The sequence below is a fragment of the Microtus ochrogaster genome, linkage group LG1 (genome assembly GCF_000317375.1).
Source record: "Microtus ochrogaster isolate Prairie Vole_2 linkage group LG1, MicOch1.0, whole genome shotgun sequence".
Lineage (NCBI taxonomy): Eukaryota > Metazoa > Chordata > Mammalia > Rodentia > Cricetidae > Microtus > Microtus ochrogaster.
The window spans coordinates 28,622,345-28,638,624 of record NC_022027.1 but is presented as its reverse complement, the minus strand read 5'-3'; the positions used below and the strand labels follow the sequence as shown (position 1 = coordinate 28,638,624).

The window sequence follows — 16,280 nt, the reverse complement described above, 5'->3', positions numbered from 1 at the left end:
GGTTCCGGTTGACACTCGATAAACTTTAGAAGAAACTTATATGTCAGGATGTGGCCATCAAGATTGACACCTGTTTTCTTCATGTGTTCGCTGTCTCTAACCTCCTGTCAGCATTCTGCTAATCACTGAAGTGATTCATTAGACTCTGAAAGGGGGTAATGATGTACTCTTTGGTTACCCCAGCCTGGAGAACATTTGGGGTTAACAATAATTCCAATATATTTCATGTAAGTCACTCTTACAGCTCCCATAGATTTTAGTACCCTTCCTTCTTTCTAAGTCTATTTGCACAGATCATGTCTTGTTCATTTTTGCGACCACCTGCATGCCTCATGAGTGGCTCATCATGCATCCTGGATATGCGGAACATGTCAGAATGAGTGCTTATACTCATGTCTGAAATCATTCCTGCCAACAGATTGGCTCATGAGTTGAGCATGGAGGAAAGGTGGACGAGGGAAGAAGGAGCGCCTGAAGAAGGATGGGAATTGGCAGGGTTTCAAGATGAGCAAAGTGAGAATGGCTTGACCAAGACCAGCCAGTGTGCCCTGGTCATCTGCTGCCAGGTCACTTGTCCTCAGCACTTTGAGTAGCCAGGAGTCCACATTAATCATTGCCCACTGCAAACAGAAGCATCTTTGACCGAGGGAGATTCAGCGCGTCTGCTCCTTTGATGATGAGTGCTATGAAAGATTGTATTGATTTCATGGGCTGCTCTAGTAACAACTTATTTTTTTAAAAACTGATTCTTCTCAGACAGAGCATTGATGATGAATGGAGTTCCAAGATCTTTTGGCTGCAGCTGCCACATCCTCAGACTATCTGCAACACTGACCAGGGATATAACTTTGGTGGCTTAAGTCTGTCACTGGTGAGAAGGTGACATTCTTTTTCTGTTGTCTTCTTCAGAATATTAGTGTTCAAAGTCTGGTAAGGTCTGTTTTAAGCTTTTAATAGCAGCCAAGGTAAATGGTAAAGTTATCTTTAGCCGCAGGGAGACAAAGACAAAGGGGACTTCTTCTGGCCGTTTAGTTTTATGCAAAGAAGCTCTTTGTAGCCAGGCATGGTGGCACATGCCTGAAGACCCAACATTTATGTGGCAAAGGCAGAAGAACCATGAATTCCAGGCCAGCCTGGACAACATGCTGAAACCCTGTCCCCTAGTGAAACTAAAAAAATGTATTTGTAACCGAGTTCTATAATATTTGGGAGATGAATGGGAGCATTTGAGGATGGTCTTACCTACATCAAAACCTCCCCAACTACAAACTATGATATTCCCATCAAAGGATGTGGAATCTAGACCAACACAAGGAAGGAAGCCGAAGACAGATTTCCCTAGACATAGTCACCTGTGTCCTGGCACCTGGGAAACCCACGAGGGTGGACAAAGCGCACAGGAAATCTGCGCTATTGGTTCCTGGCTGAGAGGAGACCGCTCCCTTGAATTTTGGGGATCGTCAGGTTCCTTCTTACTCAAAGGGTGTCTCTGTGGCCATCCGAAGATGAATCCACTTGCTTTCCATAATCTTGTTGACTGAGGCAGCTCAGAGCTCAGTAGCCTTTCCTTCCCCTCTGCCTTCCTTTCCTGGAGAGGTCCATGAGTAGGGCCAGTGCCGTGAGCAGGACGGGGCTCTGAGTAGGACCAGTGCCCTGTATAGAACCGGTGCTGTGTGTAGGACCGGTGCCGTGTGTAGGACCGGTGTGTGTAGAACCAGTGCCCTGTATAGAACCAGTGCCGTGTGTAGGACCGGTGCCGGTGTGTGTAGAACCGGGGCCGTGAGCAGGACCTGTGCCATGAGGAGGACTGGGGCCGTGAGGAGGAGGACTGGGGCCGTGAGGAGGATTGGGGCCGTGAGGAGGAGAACTGGGGCCGTGAGGAGGATTGGGGCCGTGAGGAGGATTGGGGCCACGAGCAGGACTGGGGTCATGAGGAGGACTGGGGCCGTAGCTGCTCTCCTGGGATTAAAGCCCGGCTCTTGTTCTCAGTTTGTGAGATGCTTTAGAAAACTGTCCACAGAAGGGGATTGATGTGATGCTTATGAAATACTTGGTATATTGGACAGTGTCAACATAGAGCAAAATAGTAAAAGAAAGCACAAACCATGCCTAGGCTGGTGAGATATGCCCTTAGTGCCAGTCACGCAGGAGGCTGAGTCGAGAGGCTCTCTTGAGGCCTGGGACTAACTAGGCAATATAGGGGGGACTTATATCACAAAACAGGTAACAGTTAATCATGAAGTTTATGATTTTGATACATTTTCTGTGTAAAGGACCATTCTTTGTGGTTTGCTCACCTTTCTGTATTTCACAGGTACCACTTTGACTATCATTGGTGACCTGTCAGGACACAGACGGCTATTTCTGGGGAAATTTGTCTTGAGCTTCCTTTCCTATGTTGATCTAGATTCCATAGCACTTGGCAGATACGAGTATCACAGTTTGTATTTAGGTGTTTTCGTAGACTTTTTTTTTAAATTGGTTCATTGGCAGTGAGATGGTCTGCCTCTGGAGAACAGAGAACACACATCTGTTACTCCACTCTTTTCTAACGTTTTCTGACTGTCAGAGATGATCATGTTTATTTTGTCAGCCTTTTTAGGAACAATATATCTTTTTAAACAAAAATTATGGGAAGCTGTTGTTTGGGGTTGGCTTCTGTTCTCGACTAGTCTAAGAAAATCAAAATGGAGTCACTTTTACTACGGTGCCACATAATCAACCCAGAGACTTTAAGTAAGCATGCAGACTTTTTTTTTTTTTAAGCATGCAGATCTTTAAGCAATCGAGTTTTCCTTGAGAACAGGAGATTCTAGTTTGTCTGGGAAAGTGTCTTCTTCGTTTTAAATCTTACTAAGAAAATTAACCAGAATGAAGAGATCTCGGTGTTGTAGTTTTAAATCTGTTGATTGGCTTCCGTGTCCTGCTGATCTAAGTCCATCCTTTTACAATTTCCCGAGGGAGCTCTCGCCCTGTTTCACGGAACAGAGTGTGCCCCACTCAGCAGTTTCATAGAAAGCCAAATTGATCTATATAACTTTATCTCTTGGTAACCTCTTGATAATGGGTGGCACCCCGAGTTACTCGATATTTCAAGTTTATGTTCTACTCTACTTCCTCTTCCACCTCTGTCACTACCGGAGAGAAAGTGGCTCTCTTGCACAACCTACTCTCCCACCCACACGGAAACACACTTCCTGCCCTCCGGAAACATTTATAATTACAGCAAGAATATTACTTATTATTTACATTATTGTGATGCCATGGGTATGATCTATATAGCCAGGCTTGGGATGTAGTGTGGTTGCTTCTGTGTGCCTTTTCTGTATGATTTCTTAAAAATTTTTTCCCTGGCATTAGTTAGTTTTATTTCTTACATTGATTATGCCTAGCTAACTTTTTTTTTAATCCTTCTCATTTTAATTGTTTGGATAGGAATGTGCTATAAATTTTGTTTGTTTATTTGTTTGTTTGTTTTCTTTTTTTTTTTCGAGACAGGGTTTCTCTGTGGTTTTGGAGCCTGTCCTGGAACTAGCTCTTGTAGACCAGGCTGGTCTCGAACTCACAGAGATCCGCCTGCCTCTGCCTCCCGAGTGCTGGGATTAAAGGCGTGCGCCACCACCGCCCGGCCAGGATGGTCCCTTTGCTTGCTGCTCTTTGTCATCTTGGAATGTCATTTCATTCCACCTGGGAATTTCCCTTCATCGTGATGGGAGATTGGGAGGTCTTCTTGCCCTTTCTCGTGTTAGAATCCTTGATTCCAGAACTCTCCGTGTGTTTATTGCCTTATTTTGGTAGAACACATTATCAGGTAGTTTTCCAGAAGAGTAAAGAGCAGGCAAACAACTCAGAACCTTGTGTAGATGAGTGTTAATACTATTTATGATCCTATACTGTTATTGGTAGTGAGCTGAGTATAGAGTTTAAGTTAGGAATCCATTGTCTTCTGATGATGCTTCTCCCATTTTCTCAGTTTCCAGTTTCTTCTAAGTAGAAACCCTCTGTTTCTGAGTTCCCGGATTGCTTGTGGTGATTACCACTCTGGATTCTCATCTTTTCTATTATTACCCACTTTTAAGCTTTTTGAGTCTTCTGTTTATTTCCATAATTTTGAAAATTTTATAAGATGTAGCTTGACTTGGTCATATTTTAATCTGGATATAACTTTTATTTTGGCAAAACTCTTAAATTTTTTTATTTTTATTTTTTTAATTTTATTTATTTATTAAGGATTTCTGCCTCCTCCCCGCCACCGCCTCCCATTTCTCTCCCCCTCCCCCGATCAAGTCCCCCTCCCTCATCAGCTCGAAGAGCAATCAGGGTTCCCTGACCTGTGGGAAGTCCAAGGACCGCCCACCTCCATCCAGGTCTAGTAAGGTGAGCATCCAAACTGCCTAGGCTCCCCCAAAGCCAGTACATGCAGTAGAATCAAAAACCCATTGCCATTGTTCTTGAGTTCTCAGTAGTCCTCATTGTCCGCTATGTTCAGCAAGTCCGGTTTTATCCCATGCTTTTTCAGACCCAGGCCAGCTGGCCTTGATGAAAAACTCTTAAATTTTTAAAAAATTTTTCTCGGGGGCTGGAGAGATGGCTCAGTGGTTAAGAGCATTGCCTGCTCTTCCAAAGGTCCTGAGTTCAATTCCCAGCAACCACATGGTGGCTCACAACCATCTGTAATGAGGTCTGGTGCCCTCTTCTGGCCTGAAGGCATACATGTAGACAGACTATTGTAAATAAATAATTTTTCTCCTCCTATTGTTTTATTCTAGAACTCTGAGTTTCACACTCTGGGCCTCTGGGTGGGCTCTCTAATGCAGTTGTGTTTTCTTCCCAATTCATTGTCTGCTTGGTTTTCTGTTTTATTTCTTGTATTTTAACTCTTCTGAGTTTTTAATGTCTGTGCTCTTGATGCCCAGTGTCCCATCCCACCCCTCGGCACTTCATGGCTTACTCTGGCTATGTCCCCAGCTTGTCTCAACTGTGTTCCATGTTAAGATCTTTCTGGAATTCTTTGGTGATCCTAAGCTTTCTTTCATTTTGTGTTTGGAGTTGGGCCTTGTTGGCACTGGGCCTGACTATAAGATGATGTATTTGTGTTTTTTCGAGGAGGAACACTCTTGTGCCTGGTTTCGATAATGCTAGTTGGTCTGTATTGAATCCAATGTTCTGGACCACATGGCATGAAAGAGCTGGGTGGTCAAAATTCACTTGTATGTGCTTCGACCCTTTGACCTTAGTTCCCATGGTACCCCTGCCTCTGCTTCGACCCTTTGACCTTAGTTCCCATGGTACCCCTGCCTCTGCTTCTACCCTTTGACCTTAGTTCCCATGGTACCCCTGCCTCAGGTCTTCATTTCTCTCAGGATAGAGCTTCTGTCTTAAGTTTCATGAAGAAAAAAAAATAACAAAAACCCCCCAAATTGAAACCAATTCAAACCCTAGAATTGAGATGGCTATCTACCTAGACTCTTGACACAGAGGAGTGAATATGTTTTATATCTTAAATAGACCTGCAAAAAATTCTCTTGGGGCTGAGCGCGGAGGTGCTTTGTGAATTTGAGGTCTACATGACTTACATCGAGAGTTCCAGGCCAACCAGAACCACATAGTGAGAGCCTGTCTGACCCCCTTCCCCTGAAAAACTAGTTCCTTTCTTTAGAGAGTTTGGAAAGTAGCTCAGTTGGTAAATTCTTTGCCGTGAAAGTATCAGGGCCTGAGTTCTGTTCACCAGAATCCACAGAAAAAGTATAGAAGCGCATGCCTGCTACCCAAAGCTGGGGAGACAGAGACAGGCAGCTCTCTGAAGCTTGTTGGCTAGTGTGTCAGTGAGCTCCAGGTCCTGTGAGAGACACTGTTCAAAAAGGTAGAAATCAATTGATAAAGGTAACATGTTAATCGCTGGCCTCTGTCATACCCTCATCCTTATATGCACACATTCTCTCTCTCTCTCTCTGTCTGTCTCTCTCTCTCTCTCTCTCTCTCTCTCTCTCTATCCTCTCTGTCTCTCTCTCTCTCTCTCACACACACACACACACACACACACATATGCATGCACACATGCTTCAGTTTCTTCTTTACCACTACTTCTAGAGCTTCTGGACTTGGTGACTTAATTTTTATACTATCTAGAGGTTTTCAGGTATAAAATTATTTGTTTCCAGGTGCCTCTCTGTTCCTTCCTTGGTTAGATCTAGCATGTACTTGTCTTCTAGTTTTTGAAATTTATTTATTTATTTATTTTTAGTGTCTTTTTCTGGCTTCTACTTTTGAGTGTTAATTTCTTTTTAAATTTTTTTATTTATTTCTAAACTTATTAATTTTTTGTTTTTTAACTTATGTGTTTGTGTAGGGGGCAGGATATGTGTGTGTGAATGGAGGTGGCTGTGGAGACCAGAAAGGGTGCTGGGAACCAAACCTGGGTCATCCTCAAGAATAGCACAAGTTCTTAACCACTAGGCTATCTCTTCAGCCCCTCAGAGTGTTAATTTCTTAATAACAACAAGTAAATACAATAGCTGTTTTTTATGATCTTCCAGGACGGCAGTGGGTATGTTCAGCCTCTTTAACTGGACATTTCCGTGAGTAGATATATACTTCCTTTCCACCCTACAAAGGACAATGGCTTTTGCTGGCCAGAATTTTCCATTGACCTATGAATTATTACCAGGCAGTGAATTTGTGTGCTGTGGAATAGTATGAAGACTCCTTCATTTGGAACCAGGAGAGATTTATTTCTTTTTCTTGATCTTGGTCTGTGATACTTTGGGCAATATGCCTAATTGAATGTTAGTTTTCTAATTTGTGAGGCAAAGGGGGTGATGTGTGAGATCTCTTTCAGCTCACATGGTATGATTCTGTATGACCATGAGTCTCTCAATAAATCAGATTGCCTGGTTCCTTCCTCACCGTGAAGTCATTAAACAGCCGTTTCTCTTATCTCTGGTGTTGGGATCTTTTGTTTCTAGAACTACAGTTAAGTCAGGCTCTTGCTGTCCTCCGGTGCCTTCCGAAAACCTGTGCGCCGTTGGGTAGCAGAGGAGTTGCTCTTTGGATCGGAACAACACATGCGCGTGTCTAGAGCCTAACTTGTTTCTCCTCTGGTAATCTTCCCTAAGGAGCCATTTTTTTCCCTTCCTGGAAACATAAAAAGATTTCTAAAGAAGTGGAATTTGCATACCAATAGTTTCTCAGGAAAACAAAAGAGAGTACCTCTATCTCCCCCAAATATCTATTTCTATCTCATCTCTATCTATCTCTATATTTTTGAGACAGAACCTTATTGTGTAGGCTAGGTTTGGTTTGAGTCTTACAATCTTCTTGCCTCAACCTCTTGAGTGTTGTTATTCACCATATACACCCAAATGAACAGGACAAAATTGCAATATAGCAAGAGGACCAACTTAGATGCGAAAAGAAAAGAATGGTTTGCCTTTGATTTTCCAGTTAAGATGCACATGGATTAATGGGTCCAGGTTGTAATTGTTTATTAAGAGCTGGGGGATGCAGACCTCTGGCCCCTTGACTCTCTTTGCCTGCCTCAGACCCTTTGCCTGCTGGAGTGAACTGAGCAAAACAACCTGTTTACCTGTGCCTGCAACTGCTCTGAGCATGAGACCCTGATGGCAGGAGAGTGGTGTCTGGTGGGCCTGTGACTGAGAGATCCCGAGAGCTGGGGCATGGCCAGAGCCCTATATAAGCTGCACCTGAGCACAATAAAGTTGGCGTTCTTGTTTCAAGGATGACCTGTGTCCCGTGTCTCTGTCTGTCTCTCTTTGTGTAAAGTTTCCAGCCAAGTTCCCAGCTTGCGTACCATCTGCTATAAGCACCAAGAGTGGTAAAAAGAAGCACAAAGCTTCAGGCTCTTCCTTTAAGATGGCGGCTCACAGTTCTACCTGCACATAGAATTATGATGTCCAGGCCCCACTTCAGATCTAAAAAATATTAAAGGAAAATGAAAACAGAACCTAGATATCTGTATTCAAAATTTATTTTGAGGATTCCAATGTACATGTTAGTAGATTAATAACTAGGTGAGAAGTTAAGCTTTATTCATTGTTACAGATATGGAAGAATATGATTACCTTTGTCATGAATGAGATTATGGGTACAGATATCGGAAGATTGCCATTATCTAGAGACATGGAAAAGGACTGCATTGGGGGGGGGTGAGTTCTGAGTTGATGGAGTTGTCATAGATGGAGAGGGAGGAGTGGGAGAGTACTGTAGACCGGGGAATGGATACTGCGAGGGGTGGCCCTGCCATATTTGTATTTGGAGTGACTGGGGAAGAGTCTAAAAGAAAATTGGATGTCAGATGGCAACCGCACTGTGAACCTCTTCAGAGTCAGGCTAAGTGTTGACTTTATCCTGCAGGAGTTGGGTGACCCTAAGGATGTCTGCTGAATGAAATGACCCGCTGGAACTTTGGAGACTGGTTCAGCAAGAAGAAGGGGTATGTAGTTAGAATGAAATGAGGCAGGAGGGTTGGTAATGGAAGCCCAGTTGGGAAGGTGCTGCTGTTGTCTATCTGTGAGCTGAGGATGCTCTGAGCTGGGGAAATGATGGTGGAGGTAAATATGGCTGTCTTCGTTAGTGTTTTGTTACTGTGAAAAGACATCATGGCCCATGGGCGCAGCAACTCCTTTCTTCTAAAGCAAAGCATTTAATTGGGCCTGGCTTTCAGTTTCAGAGGTTTAGTCCATTATCATCATGGCGGGAAGCATGGCAGCGTGCTGGCAGACATGGTACTGAAGAAGGAGCTGAGAGTTCCACAGACAGATTGACAGGCAGCAGGACATGAACTGAGACAGACTTTTTTCATCAACACCACACCTATTTCAACAAGGTCATGCCTCCTGATAGTGCCACTGTCCATGAACTTATGAGTGCCATTTCTATTTAAACCACCACAATAACCATAATAGACATTTGTATAACATTTTCACAGTATCTCATTTAAACCTCACTCTGACCCCGCCATACCTTCTAAATAAAGGGGTGGATGTTTACAGGCTATGCTGTTGAAGAAACCCTCATAGACGTCGGAGGAGCCCAAGTGGTTGATGGTCATGAATAAGAGAGTATAGTTGCGGTAGGACACTAAAGCTATCAGGTTGGAAGAAGGTATGATAGAATTCCTTAGTACCTCAGTATCCAGTCTCTGGCCACCCTGTCAAGTAACTGTTGCATGTGCTTCAAGAGACTCCTTTTGTTTCTGTAGTTTGATATGCAATTACTTCTTGAAAGGACATGGAGAAGGCAAGGAAAGGGATAGTTGCCCTTAATTCAGCTTGTCTCAGGGAAGTGTCTGCAGGTCTCTTCTGAGAACCTTTGGGTTCTAAAATGGTCGAGAATTTAATTTCCTTCCTTCCTTCCTTCCTTCCTTCCTTCCTTCCTTCCTTCCTTCCTTCCTTCCTTCCTTCCTTCCTTCCTTCCTTCCTTCCTTCCTTCCTTCCTTCCTTCCTTCCTTCCTTCCTTCCTTCCTCAAGCTTCTTCTATCCTCTCCTGCCCTCCTCTCTCCTCCTTTCTTCTCCCCTCTCCTCCTCTCCTCCCCTCCCCTTCCCTTCTCTCCCCTCCTTTTCTCTCCCCTCCCCTTTTTCTCCCTTCACTCCTCTCTTCTCCTCTCTCTCCCCTCCCCTCCCTTCCCTCCTCTTTCTTTCTCCTTCCCTTTCTTTCTGTATACCATGGGGAGTTCTGGGGACTGAGCTCAGGTCATCAGGTTTGGAGGAAAGCACCTTTACCAATTGAGTCACCTCGCCAGCTCTTGTTTAAGTTTCAAGGCTCTAAGGTACAGGACTACTGATCTTTGTACCCAGGTGGGTCGTCCTGAGGAGGGTTAGCTCTGACTGGGTGGGCTTCTTTTCTCTCGAGGTCTGGATAGGAGCCATACATGGAGCATAGTAATGGAGATATCAAGAGCCATCCCTGTAGCTTCCCTTTGATGCCACTCTGATGCCAGGTCCCGATGACATCCTTCCTCAGTTAGTGTGGATTGTACCCACTACCATGCTCATTCATCATTCAGATCACTTACGCTGTGGTGTAATTATTTCGGATGTAAACTAGCCGGGTGGCTGCCGGGAACGCAGCCCGCCATTCCTTTTTACAACAATGCTGTGTGTTCTGGCATGTGTTTCAGATCCCATGATCTTGAAGCCTAAACCAACAATACAGGCAGTGGAATGCACTTTGCCGTCTGAGATATTTGTTCTCTGAAGTCAAATAGCAGAGCGTGTTAGAGAGCTGAGGGATACCGGGAGAGACAAAGGCATACATCACCATCATCATCATGGAAAATCTTGATTAGCATTTCCTAGGAAATGGCTGGGCAGGATGGAGGTTGAGCTAAGAGAGGAAGTCCTTTGGGCCTTGCACAACCCAATCTGGACACTTAAGACCCTCCTTGCTGGAGGGTGAGGAAGGCCTCTATTCATAATTTAAAATTGCAGTAGCATTAGAAAATTAGCACCGTATCCTCACTGTTTATTTTCTTACTTTAGAATCCCGGGATCTTCAATGGCAGGAGAAAGAGCGACCAGAAGACCGAGATGAATTTTAACACTATTCTAGAAGAGATTCTTATTAAACGGTCCCAGCAGAAAAAGAAGACATCCCCGCTAAACTACAAAGAGAGACTTTTTGTACTTACCAAGTCCGTGTTAACCTACTACGAGGGTCGAGCGGAGGTAGGAGACAGTCTATTCTGCCGCATTCAGTGTCGGTACAATTGAGCATGTGATGCTCTCCACTGAGTTAGTGGACTTGAGGTTATGGTTTGTTGTTATTTGGACTTGAGAGATGAGATTTAGCATGTGCTAGAATTTGGCACAAGTCTATCGTTATAAGTTAAGATGCATTTGGTGTCAGAACTAATATTAATCTGACAGAGAAAATACATTCCTGCTTTTCCTGTTTGTTGTAGGTCCTCATTGAATCTATTAGGCTTTTCTCCACAACCCGTCATATTATGTCTCAGAGCCCAAGCTGCTTTGTGTGAACCTTTCTTCATTACTTGAAGCTGATGAGTTTTTAGGTGAACCATTTATTGAAGTTGATTGCAGAGGAATTCTTCAACTCTTGATGCTGAACATCTCCTGCAGTGATCTTTGCTGGGGCAGGGAGAGCAGAGAAGTGGTGTCTCTTGAGCTCCTGATGTGGGGTGTTGCGGTACAGTGAGGCGTTGGCTAGGCAGCTTCTAGCTTTCCACAAGGAATGTGAATGAGTGGCTCTCTCTGGGCCAATTTAAAATCTTGCCATGGCGGACATGGTCTTTTTACTACTGCCATAGTCTTCTGTTCTAGAAGTTCCTTTGGGGTGTAGAGAATGGCCGGGAACTGGATTTCTCTTGACAACATGCTTCAGCACAGATGACGATGGCGAATGTCTGGTGGGCCTGGTGTTTGGGCTCAGTCTGGGCATTTCTCTCAGATGTTGCTTTGCTTGTTTCATTGTTTTCTTATTCCGTGTTTTGGTTCCCTTCATTTGTACAGAATGGCATTGCTTTTCCTGGACAATCTCAGCTCCGCCATTTCTGCTATGGCGTACCACCGTGACCTGTGCTATTCTTCAGACTCACACCCCACAGAACCAGATTCCCGTAACTAAAAAACCCCCAAATCTTGCAAACCAAAGCTTCAAAACTTTTACTGTAAAACTAGAGCTGAGGTGAGACCATGCTCACTCCTCATCCTGTTCACTGTGAACACATACATAGGTGTGCCTAGAACTATAAATGTGACCGGTTATGTCGACTGCCTTAGTCCTACTGAGAAGTGTCATATTTTATGATATGTATGCTAAATTTCTTTTTGTTATCCAAGAAGTTCATAAATCCAATAGAGTTTTAGATAAGAATTACCAGAAATAGGGATTATCTTAAAATTGCAAGCAGATTTGGAGGGAAAGAATAAGCTTTTGATGTATGGCAATGATTTGTTATAACTTGGATTTAATATAGTTATTCCAGGAGAGGAATAGAAACACAGCAGCGAGGGTGGTAAAAGGCGGCACTTTACTAACCCCAAACCTGCAGAAGCCTACATTGTCAACTTAGAAATATATACTGATACTGTTGAAGTTCAACACAGGGAGCGCCGGGAGATGGCTCGGTGGTTAAAAGCGCTGACAGTTCCTTCAGAGAACCTGTGTTTGATTCTCTGCATCCACATGTATTCTCACAGCCAGCTGTTACCTCTAGTTCCAGAGGTTCTGATGGCCTGTTCTGGCTTCTGTGGGAGCCAGGCATGTATGAGATGCACAGATATACATATGGGCAATACACCGTACCCAGAAAGAGAAAGTACAGCACGTGGTCAGCTCACTCTGAGGATGTTTAGTCTGTGATGTCTGTCCTGGATGTCTGTGAGGGGGTGGTTCCTCTCACCACCATCTCATATGCTCAGATCTATTCAATAAAATAGTGCAGCATTTGCACATAGCCTGTGCACATCCGCTTGTGTATTTTAAATGACCTATACATTGCTTATAATACCAGATACAATACTGATGTTATAAAAATACTCATCCTATATTCCTTAGGAAATAATAGCATGAGAAAAGTCTGTGTATGTTCAAACAGATGCATTTTTCCCTTCCAAATATTTTCCAGGGTTGATTGACTGTGGAGTCAGAACCTATAGATCTGCAAGGTTAACTGTGCGAAGTTAAAAGTACCCCGACTGTTTAAGCAGAATGAAAACACAGGGATCCCTTCTTATTTCAGATCCCAGTCTCTCTCTGAATGTCGGGTGGCTTCAGTCATGGTGAGAGCCGTACAGGGCAGATTGAGGTGGTTCTCCCACATGTAGAAGTCCCTCTTCTAACCCTTATTCAGAGTCTGTGTCTTTTCTGACTCACCGACCCCATGACCCCAGCCACTAGCTGAGTTTCTTTCCTGATTCCCGCCCTCCCCCCCAGCTCCTCTAATGTGTGGGGGTGGCATTTTAACTTCTCATGATTTCTGCTGTCATGGATGGGCTGGCATTCCTTAGTGACTGGTCACAGAGCTATTGACTCTCACAGTCAATAGCTGATGGGGGTAGGGATGTAGCCAGGCGTTAGATCGAATGTGTGCTTAGCATGTTCCAAACCATTGACTAGATCCCCATCCCTAGACATTGACTAGATTCTGATAAGAATGAAGAATGAAGTAACTACTGTCAATACTGGGAAGACTTCCGAGGGGCACCTCTCAGCCCATCTTCTAGAAAATCCTAGAGACGGTTCACCCGGGCATCACTGCCCTGTCTGGGGGCATGTGTCGGTGCCCGTTTGCAGTGGATGAACCTTCTGCTTTTTTGTTTCTGTTCTTCGAATCACCATTCAAAAGCAGAGTGAGGTGGGGAACCCACGAGACTGGTGAGTTAGAAAGTAAGATTCTAGAGCTGGGCTGTGAAAACCACTGGAATCACTGAGACATTTAAATTTTCTATAGCCCTTCCGCCTTCACGAAAGCTGGTGAAGAGACTGTCTGTTGCTTCAGTATCCGCATTCTTGGCCCCCTCATGGCCGTTGGATGCTTTGTTAGAACTCGGAGTTAATCATGATGTCCACCCTTCCTTCAGTCTCTGCACCCGACCCCAGCAACATGACAGCAAAAGCCTTTCCTGAGACGGTTCCTGCTGACTTCACTTACGGGGCTTTTCAAAGTTCTCGAGAGATTGTTTTAGACAGATCATCAGAAACCCGGTTAAAATATCTCCTGGAAGTCTCATATTGAGGAACTAGTGTTTCAGGTTACCTTGGGCTGTTGATTTTTTTCAGTATGCCTTTTTTTTTCTCTCTTTTGGTGGTTAATTCGTTGACGTCTGGGCATGTTCCAGTGAACTGGGAAGCAGAGATCATGACAGTTTATGGTACACCATCTTCCGGTACCACAGACCGTGGAGGTTCGTGAGCGATGCTGCTTTCTACCCAGGGAACCAGATGACAGATGGACTAGGCTGCTTGACCTTCCTGGGGAGGCTCCATGGGACATGGGGATGGGAGTCAGGGAAGTGCAAGACATGAATTTGTTCAAGAAAAATGCCTACTGGATACTGGCAAGAGAAAATGGCGAGGTGTTGAATAAAAGAAACCACATGGCATGCGAATTTTGCAACAGTTGTTAGCTAAGGAAGCAGGCCACTTTAGATTGGGCCCTGGTGCTCTGTGGCTGGTTTGCTGCCTGCAGTACTGTGGTGGGCAGCATGACACTACAAATAGACTGTGAGCTCGGAGGGGCTTCAACAGTGTGGCAGGGCCCCTGAGAAAGCTTCTTTGTCAGACTATCTTTGGATTGCCAACCCCCACATAACGACTTGGAGACTTATCATTAATTATGAAAGCTTGGCCTTTAGCTTAGGTTTATTTTCAACTAGCTCTTATAGCTTAATTAACCTTTTTTTTTTTAGTCTACATTCTGCCACGCAGCTAAGTCACTTCCTCTCAGTACTGCATGCTCAACTTGGTCCGAGTCTGCTGGTTAAAATCACACAACTAGATTCCTCTTCTTCTTCCTCTCTCTCCTTGGAAATCCCATCTGTCCCCTCCTGCCTAACCATTGGCCATTCAGCTCTTTATTAAGCCAATCAGAAGGCGCCTTTGGCAAAGACACATCTTTACAGTGTATACAAATATTCCCCAATGTCCCCTGCTCCGCCTCCGTGCCTAGAGTCACAATGAGGGCTTCCTAACACTGCTGGATAATTTTAAGTCAACTTGACACAAGCTTAAAGTCATTTGAAAGGAGGGAATTCCAATTAAGAAAATGCTTCCATAAAATCAGGCTGTAGGCAAGCCCGTAGGACATTTCTTAATTAGTGATTGATGGAGGAGGGCCCAGCCCATTGTGGGTGGGTGCTACCCCTGGGTTGGTGATCTTGAGTTCTATAAGAAGGCAGGCTGAGAAAGTCATGAAGCAAGCAAGCAAGCAAGCAAGCAAGCACATTCCTCCATAGCCTCTGCATCAGCTCCTGCCTTCAGGCTTTCTGCTTGTTTGAGCTCCTGCCTTGACTTCCTTAAATGATGGATTACAATGTGGAAGTGTAAGTCAAAGAAACCCTTTCCTTCCCAACTTGCTTTTGGTCATCACAGTGGTATCCTAATTAAGACACCAACTAAGTCAGCGCTTGCTCACAGTTCAGCTGTGAGTTATCACAGTGGGAGAACGCAAAACAAAAGCAAAGTTTCCAGGCACCAGGTGAGGTACAAACAATAAAAGATGTGCATGATTCTCTCATACTGTGACAGTGAGCATGTCTGTGAGGGACAATTGCTATAGATTCAGTGCCCATCATGTTTGTCTTAGGAGATACCAAAATTACACGTGCTAGAAGGATAGCAGCTGTTTAGCACAAGTCACACTCGTGGTTGGTTGAGGTACAGCGAACCACCCTGACCAGCTTTAGAAATGTCGAAGTTGCCAGACACTAACCAGTGGCAGACTCTGCAAGCAGGTCTTTCTTAGCCTAGTGTTCTCGGTGTGACTTTTGGAACACGGTATGTGTTGGCCGCAATGCTGAATATGTTTGTTTCACGTACACGGCTTATTCGGTTTCCTTTCAGAATGAGGAACCAAGGCAAAGAAAGATAAGAACCTTGCATAGGGTGTGCCATGCCATACTAGAAGTTGCACATTCTTGCAAGAAATTGCAGGGCTGTTTCTTCAAAGCCTGTCTTTGAAACCACTTTACTGCTCCAGGAAAAATTAGGGTAAGAGAAAAAAAAAAGGGAAAGAAAGGAAAGAAAAGAGAACCATTACTGCATTCTCTGTAATACAGATAAAATTTTACTGTAGAGGATATTTTACTATTTCCAGTTAAAACTGTTTTGAATTTTTTTGTATTGAGAAAAACATTCACACTGAACAGTTTTTTTCTCTAGTCTGCCTCTAATTGGATGCTCTAAAATAACATTTTCAATTTGTGTATGGAGTTTAAAATGATTTTATGTAGATTGTATCTTTTTATACGCCTAGCTTCATTTTCATCTCCATTTGGACACGAGCACACATCTGATGTGGTGGTTCCAGAGACGATGTGCCAGGACGATGGTGCCACATCATGCAAGCTCCGTGGAGGCAGGAACTCCTGGGATTGGCCCCTCTCTGGCCCCTGCCCTATGTATCTGTCACTCTGTTTGCTTGTTCATTTTATTATGTCAGTAGTAACAGAGTTGCTTGGTAAATTCTAGAAAATTCTCGAGCTTGAAGAAGTGGTTGTGGGAAGTTGTGGTTTGGAATGAAGTCAAACAGAAGTTCCCAGTAACCTGGAGACCCATTCTATAAGTTCCAAAGTAAACAG

At 44.1% G+C, this 16,280-nt stretch overlaps 1 protein-coding gene across 1 annotated transcript in view; it reads left to right on the top strand.

Annotated features, from left to right (window-relative positions):
• Nucleotides 1-16,280, top strand: part of Tec (tec protein tyrosine kinase) — a 115,742-nt gene that overhangs the window by 36,885 nt on the left and 62,577 nt on the right. The window contains exons 2-3 of the mRNA XM_013350764.2: nt 8,374-8,452; nt 10,500-10,685. Coding sequence (XP_013206218.1) covers nt 10,548-10,685 — 138 coding nt within the window. The 5' untranslated portion in view covers nt 8,374-8,452; nt 10,500-10,547. The remainder of the gene's footprint in view (nt 1-8,373; nt 8,453-10,499; nt 10,686-16,280) is intronic.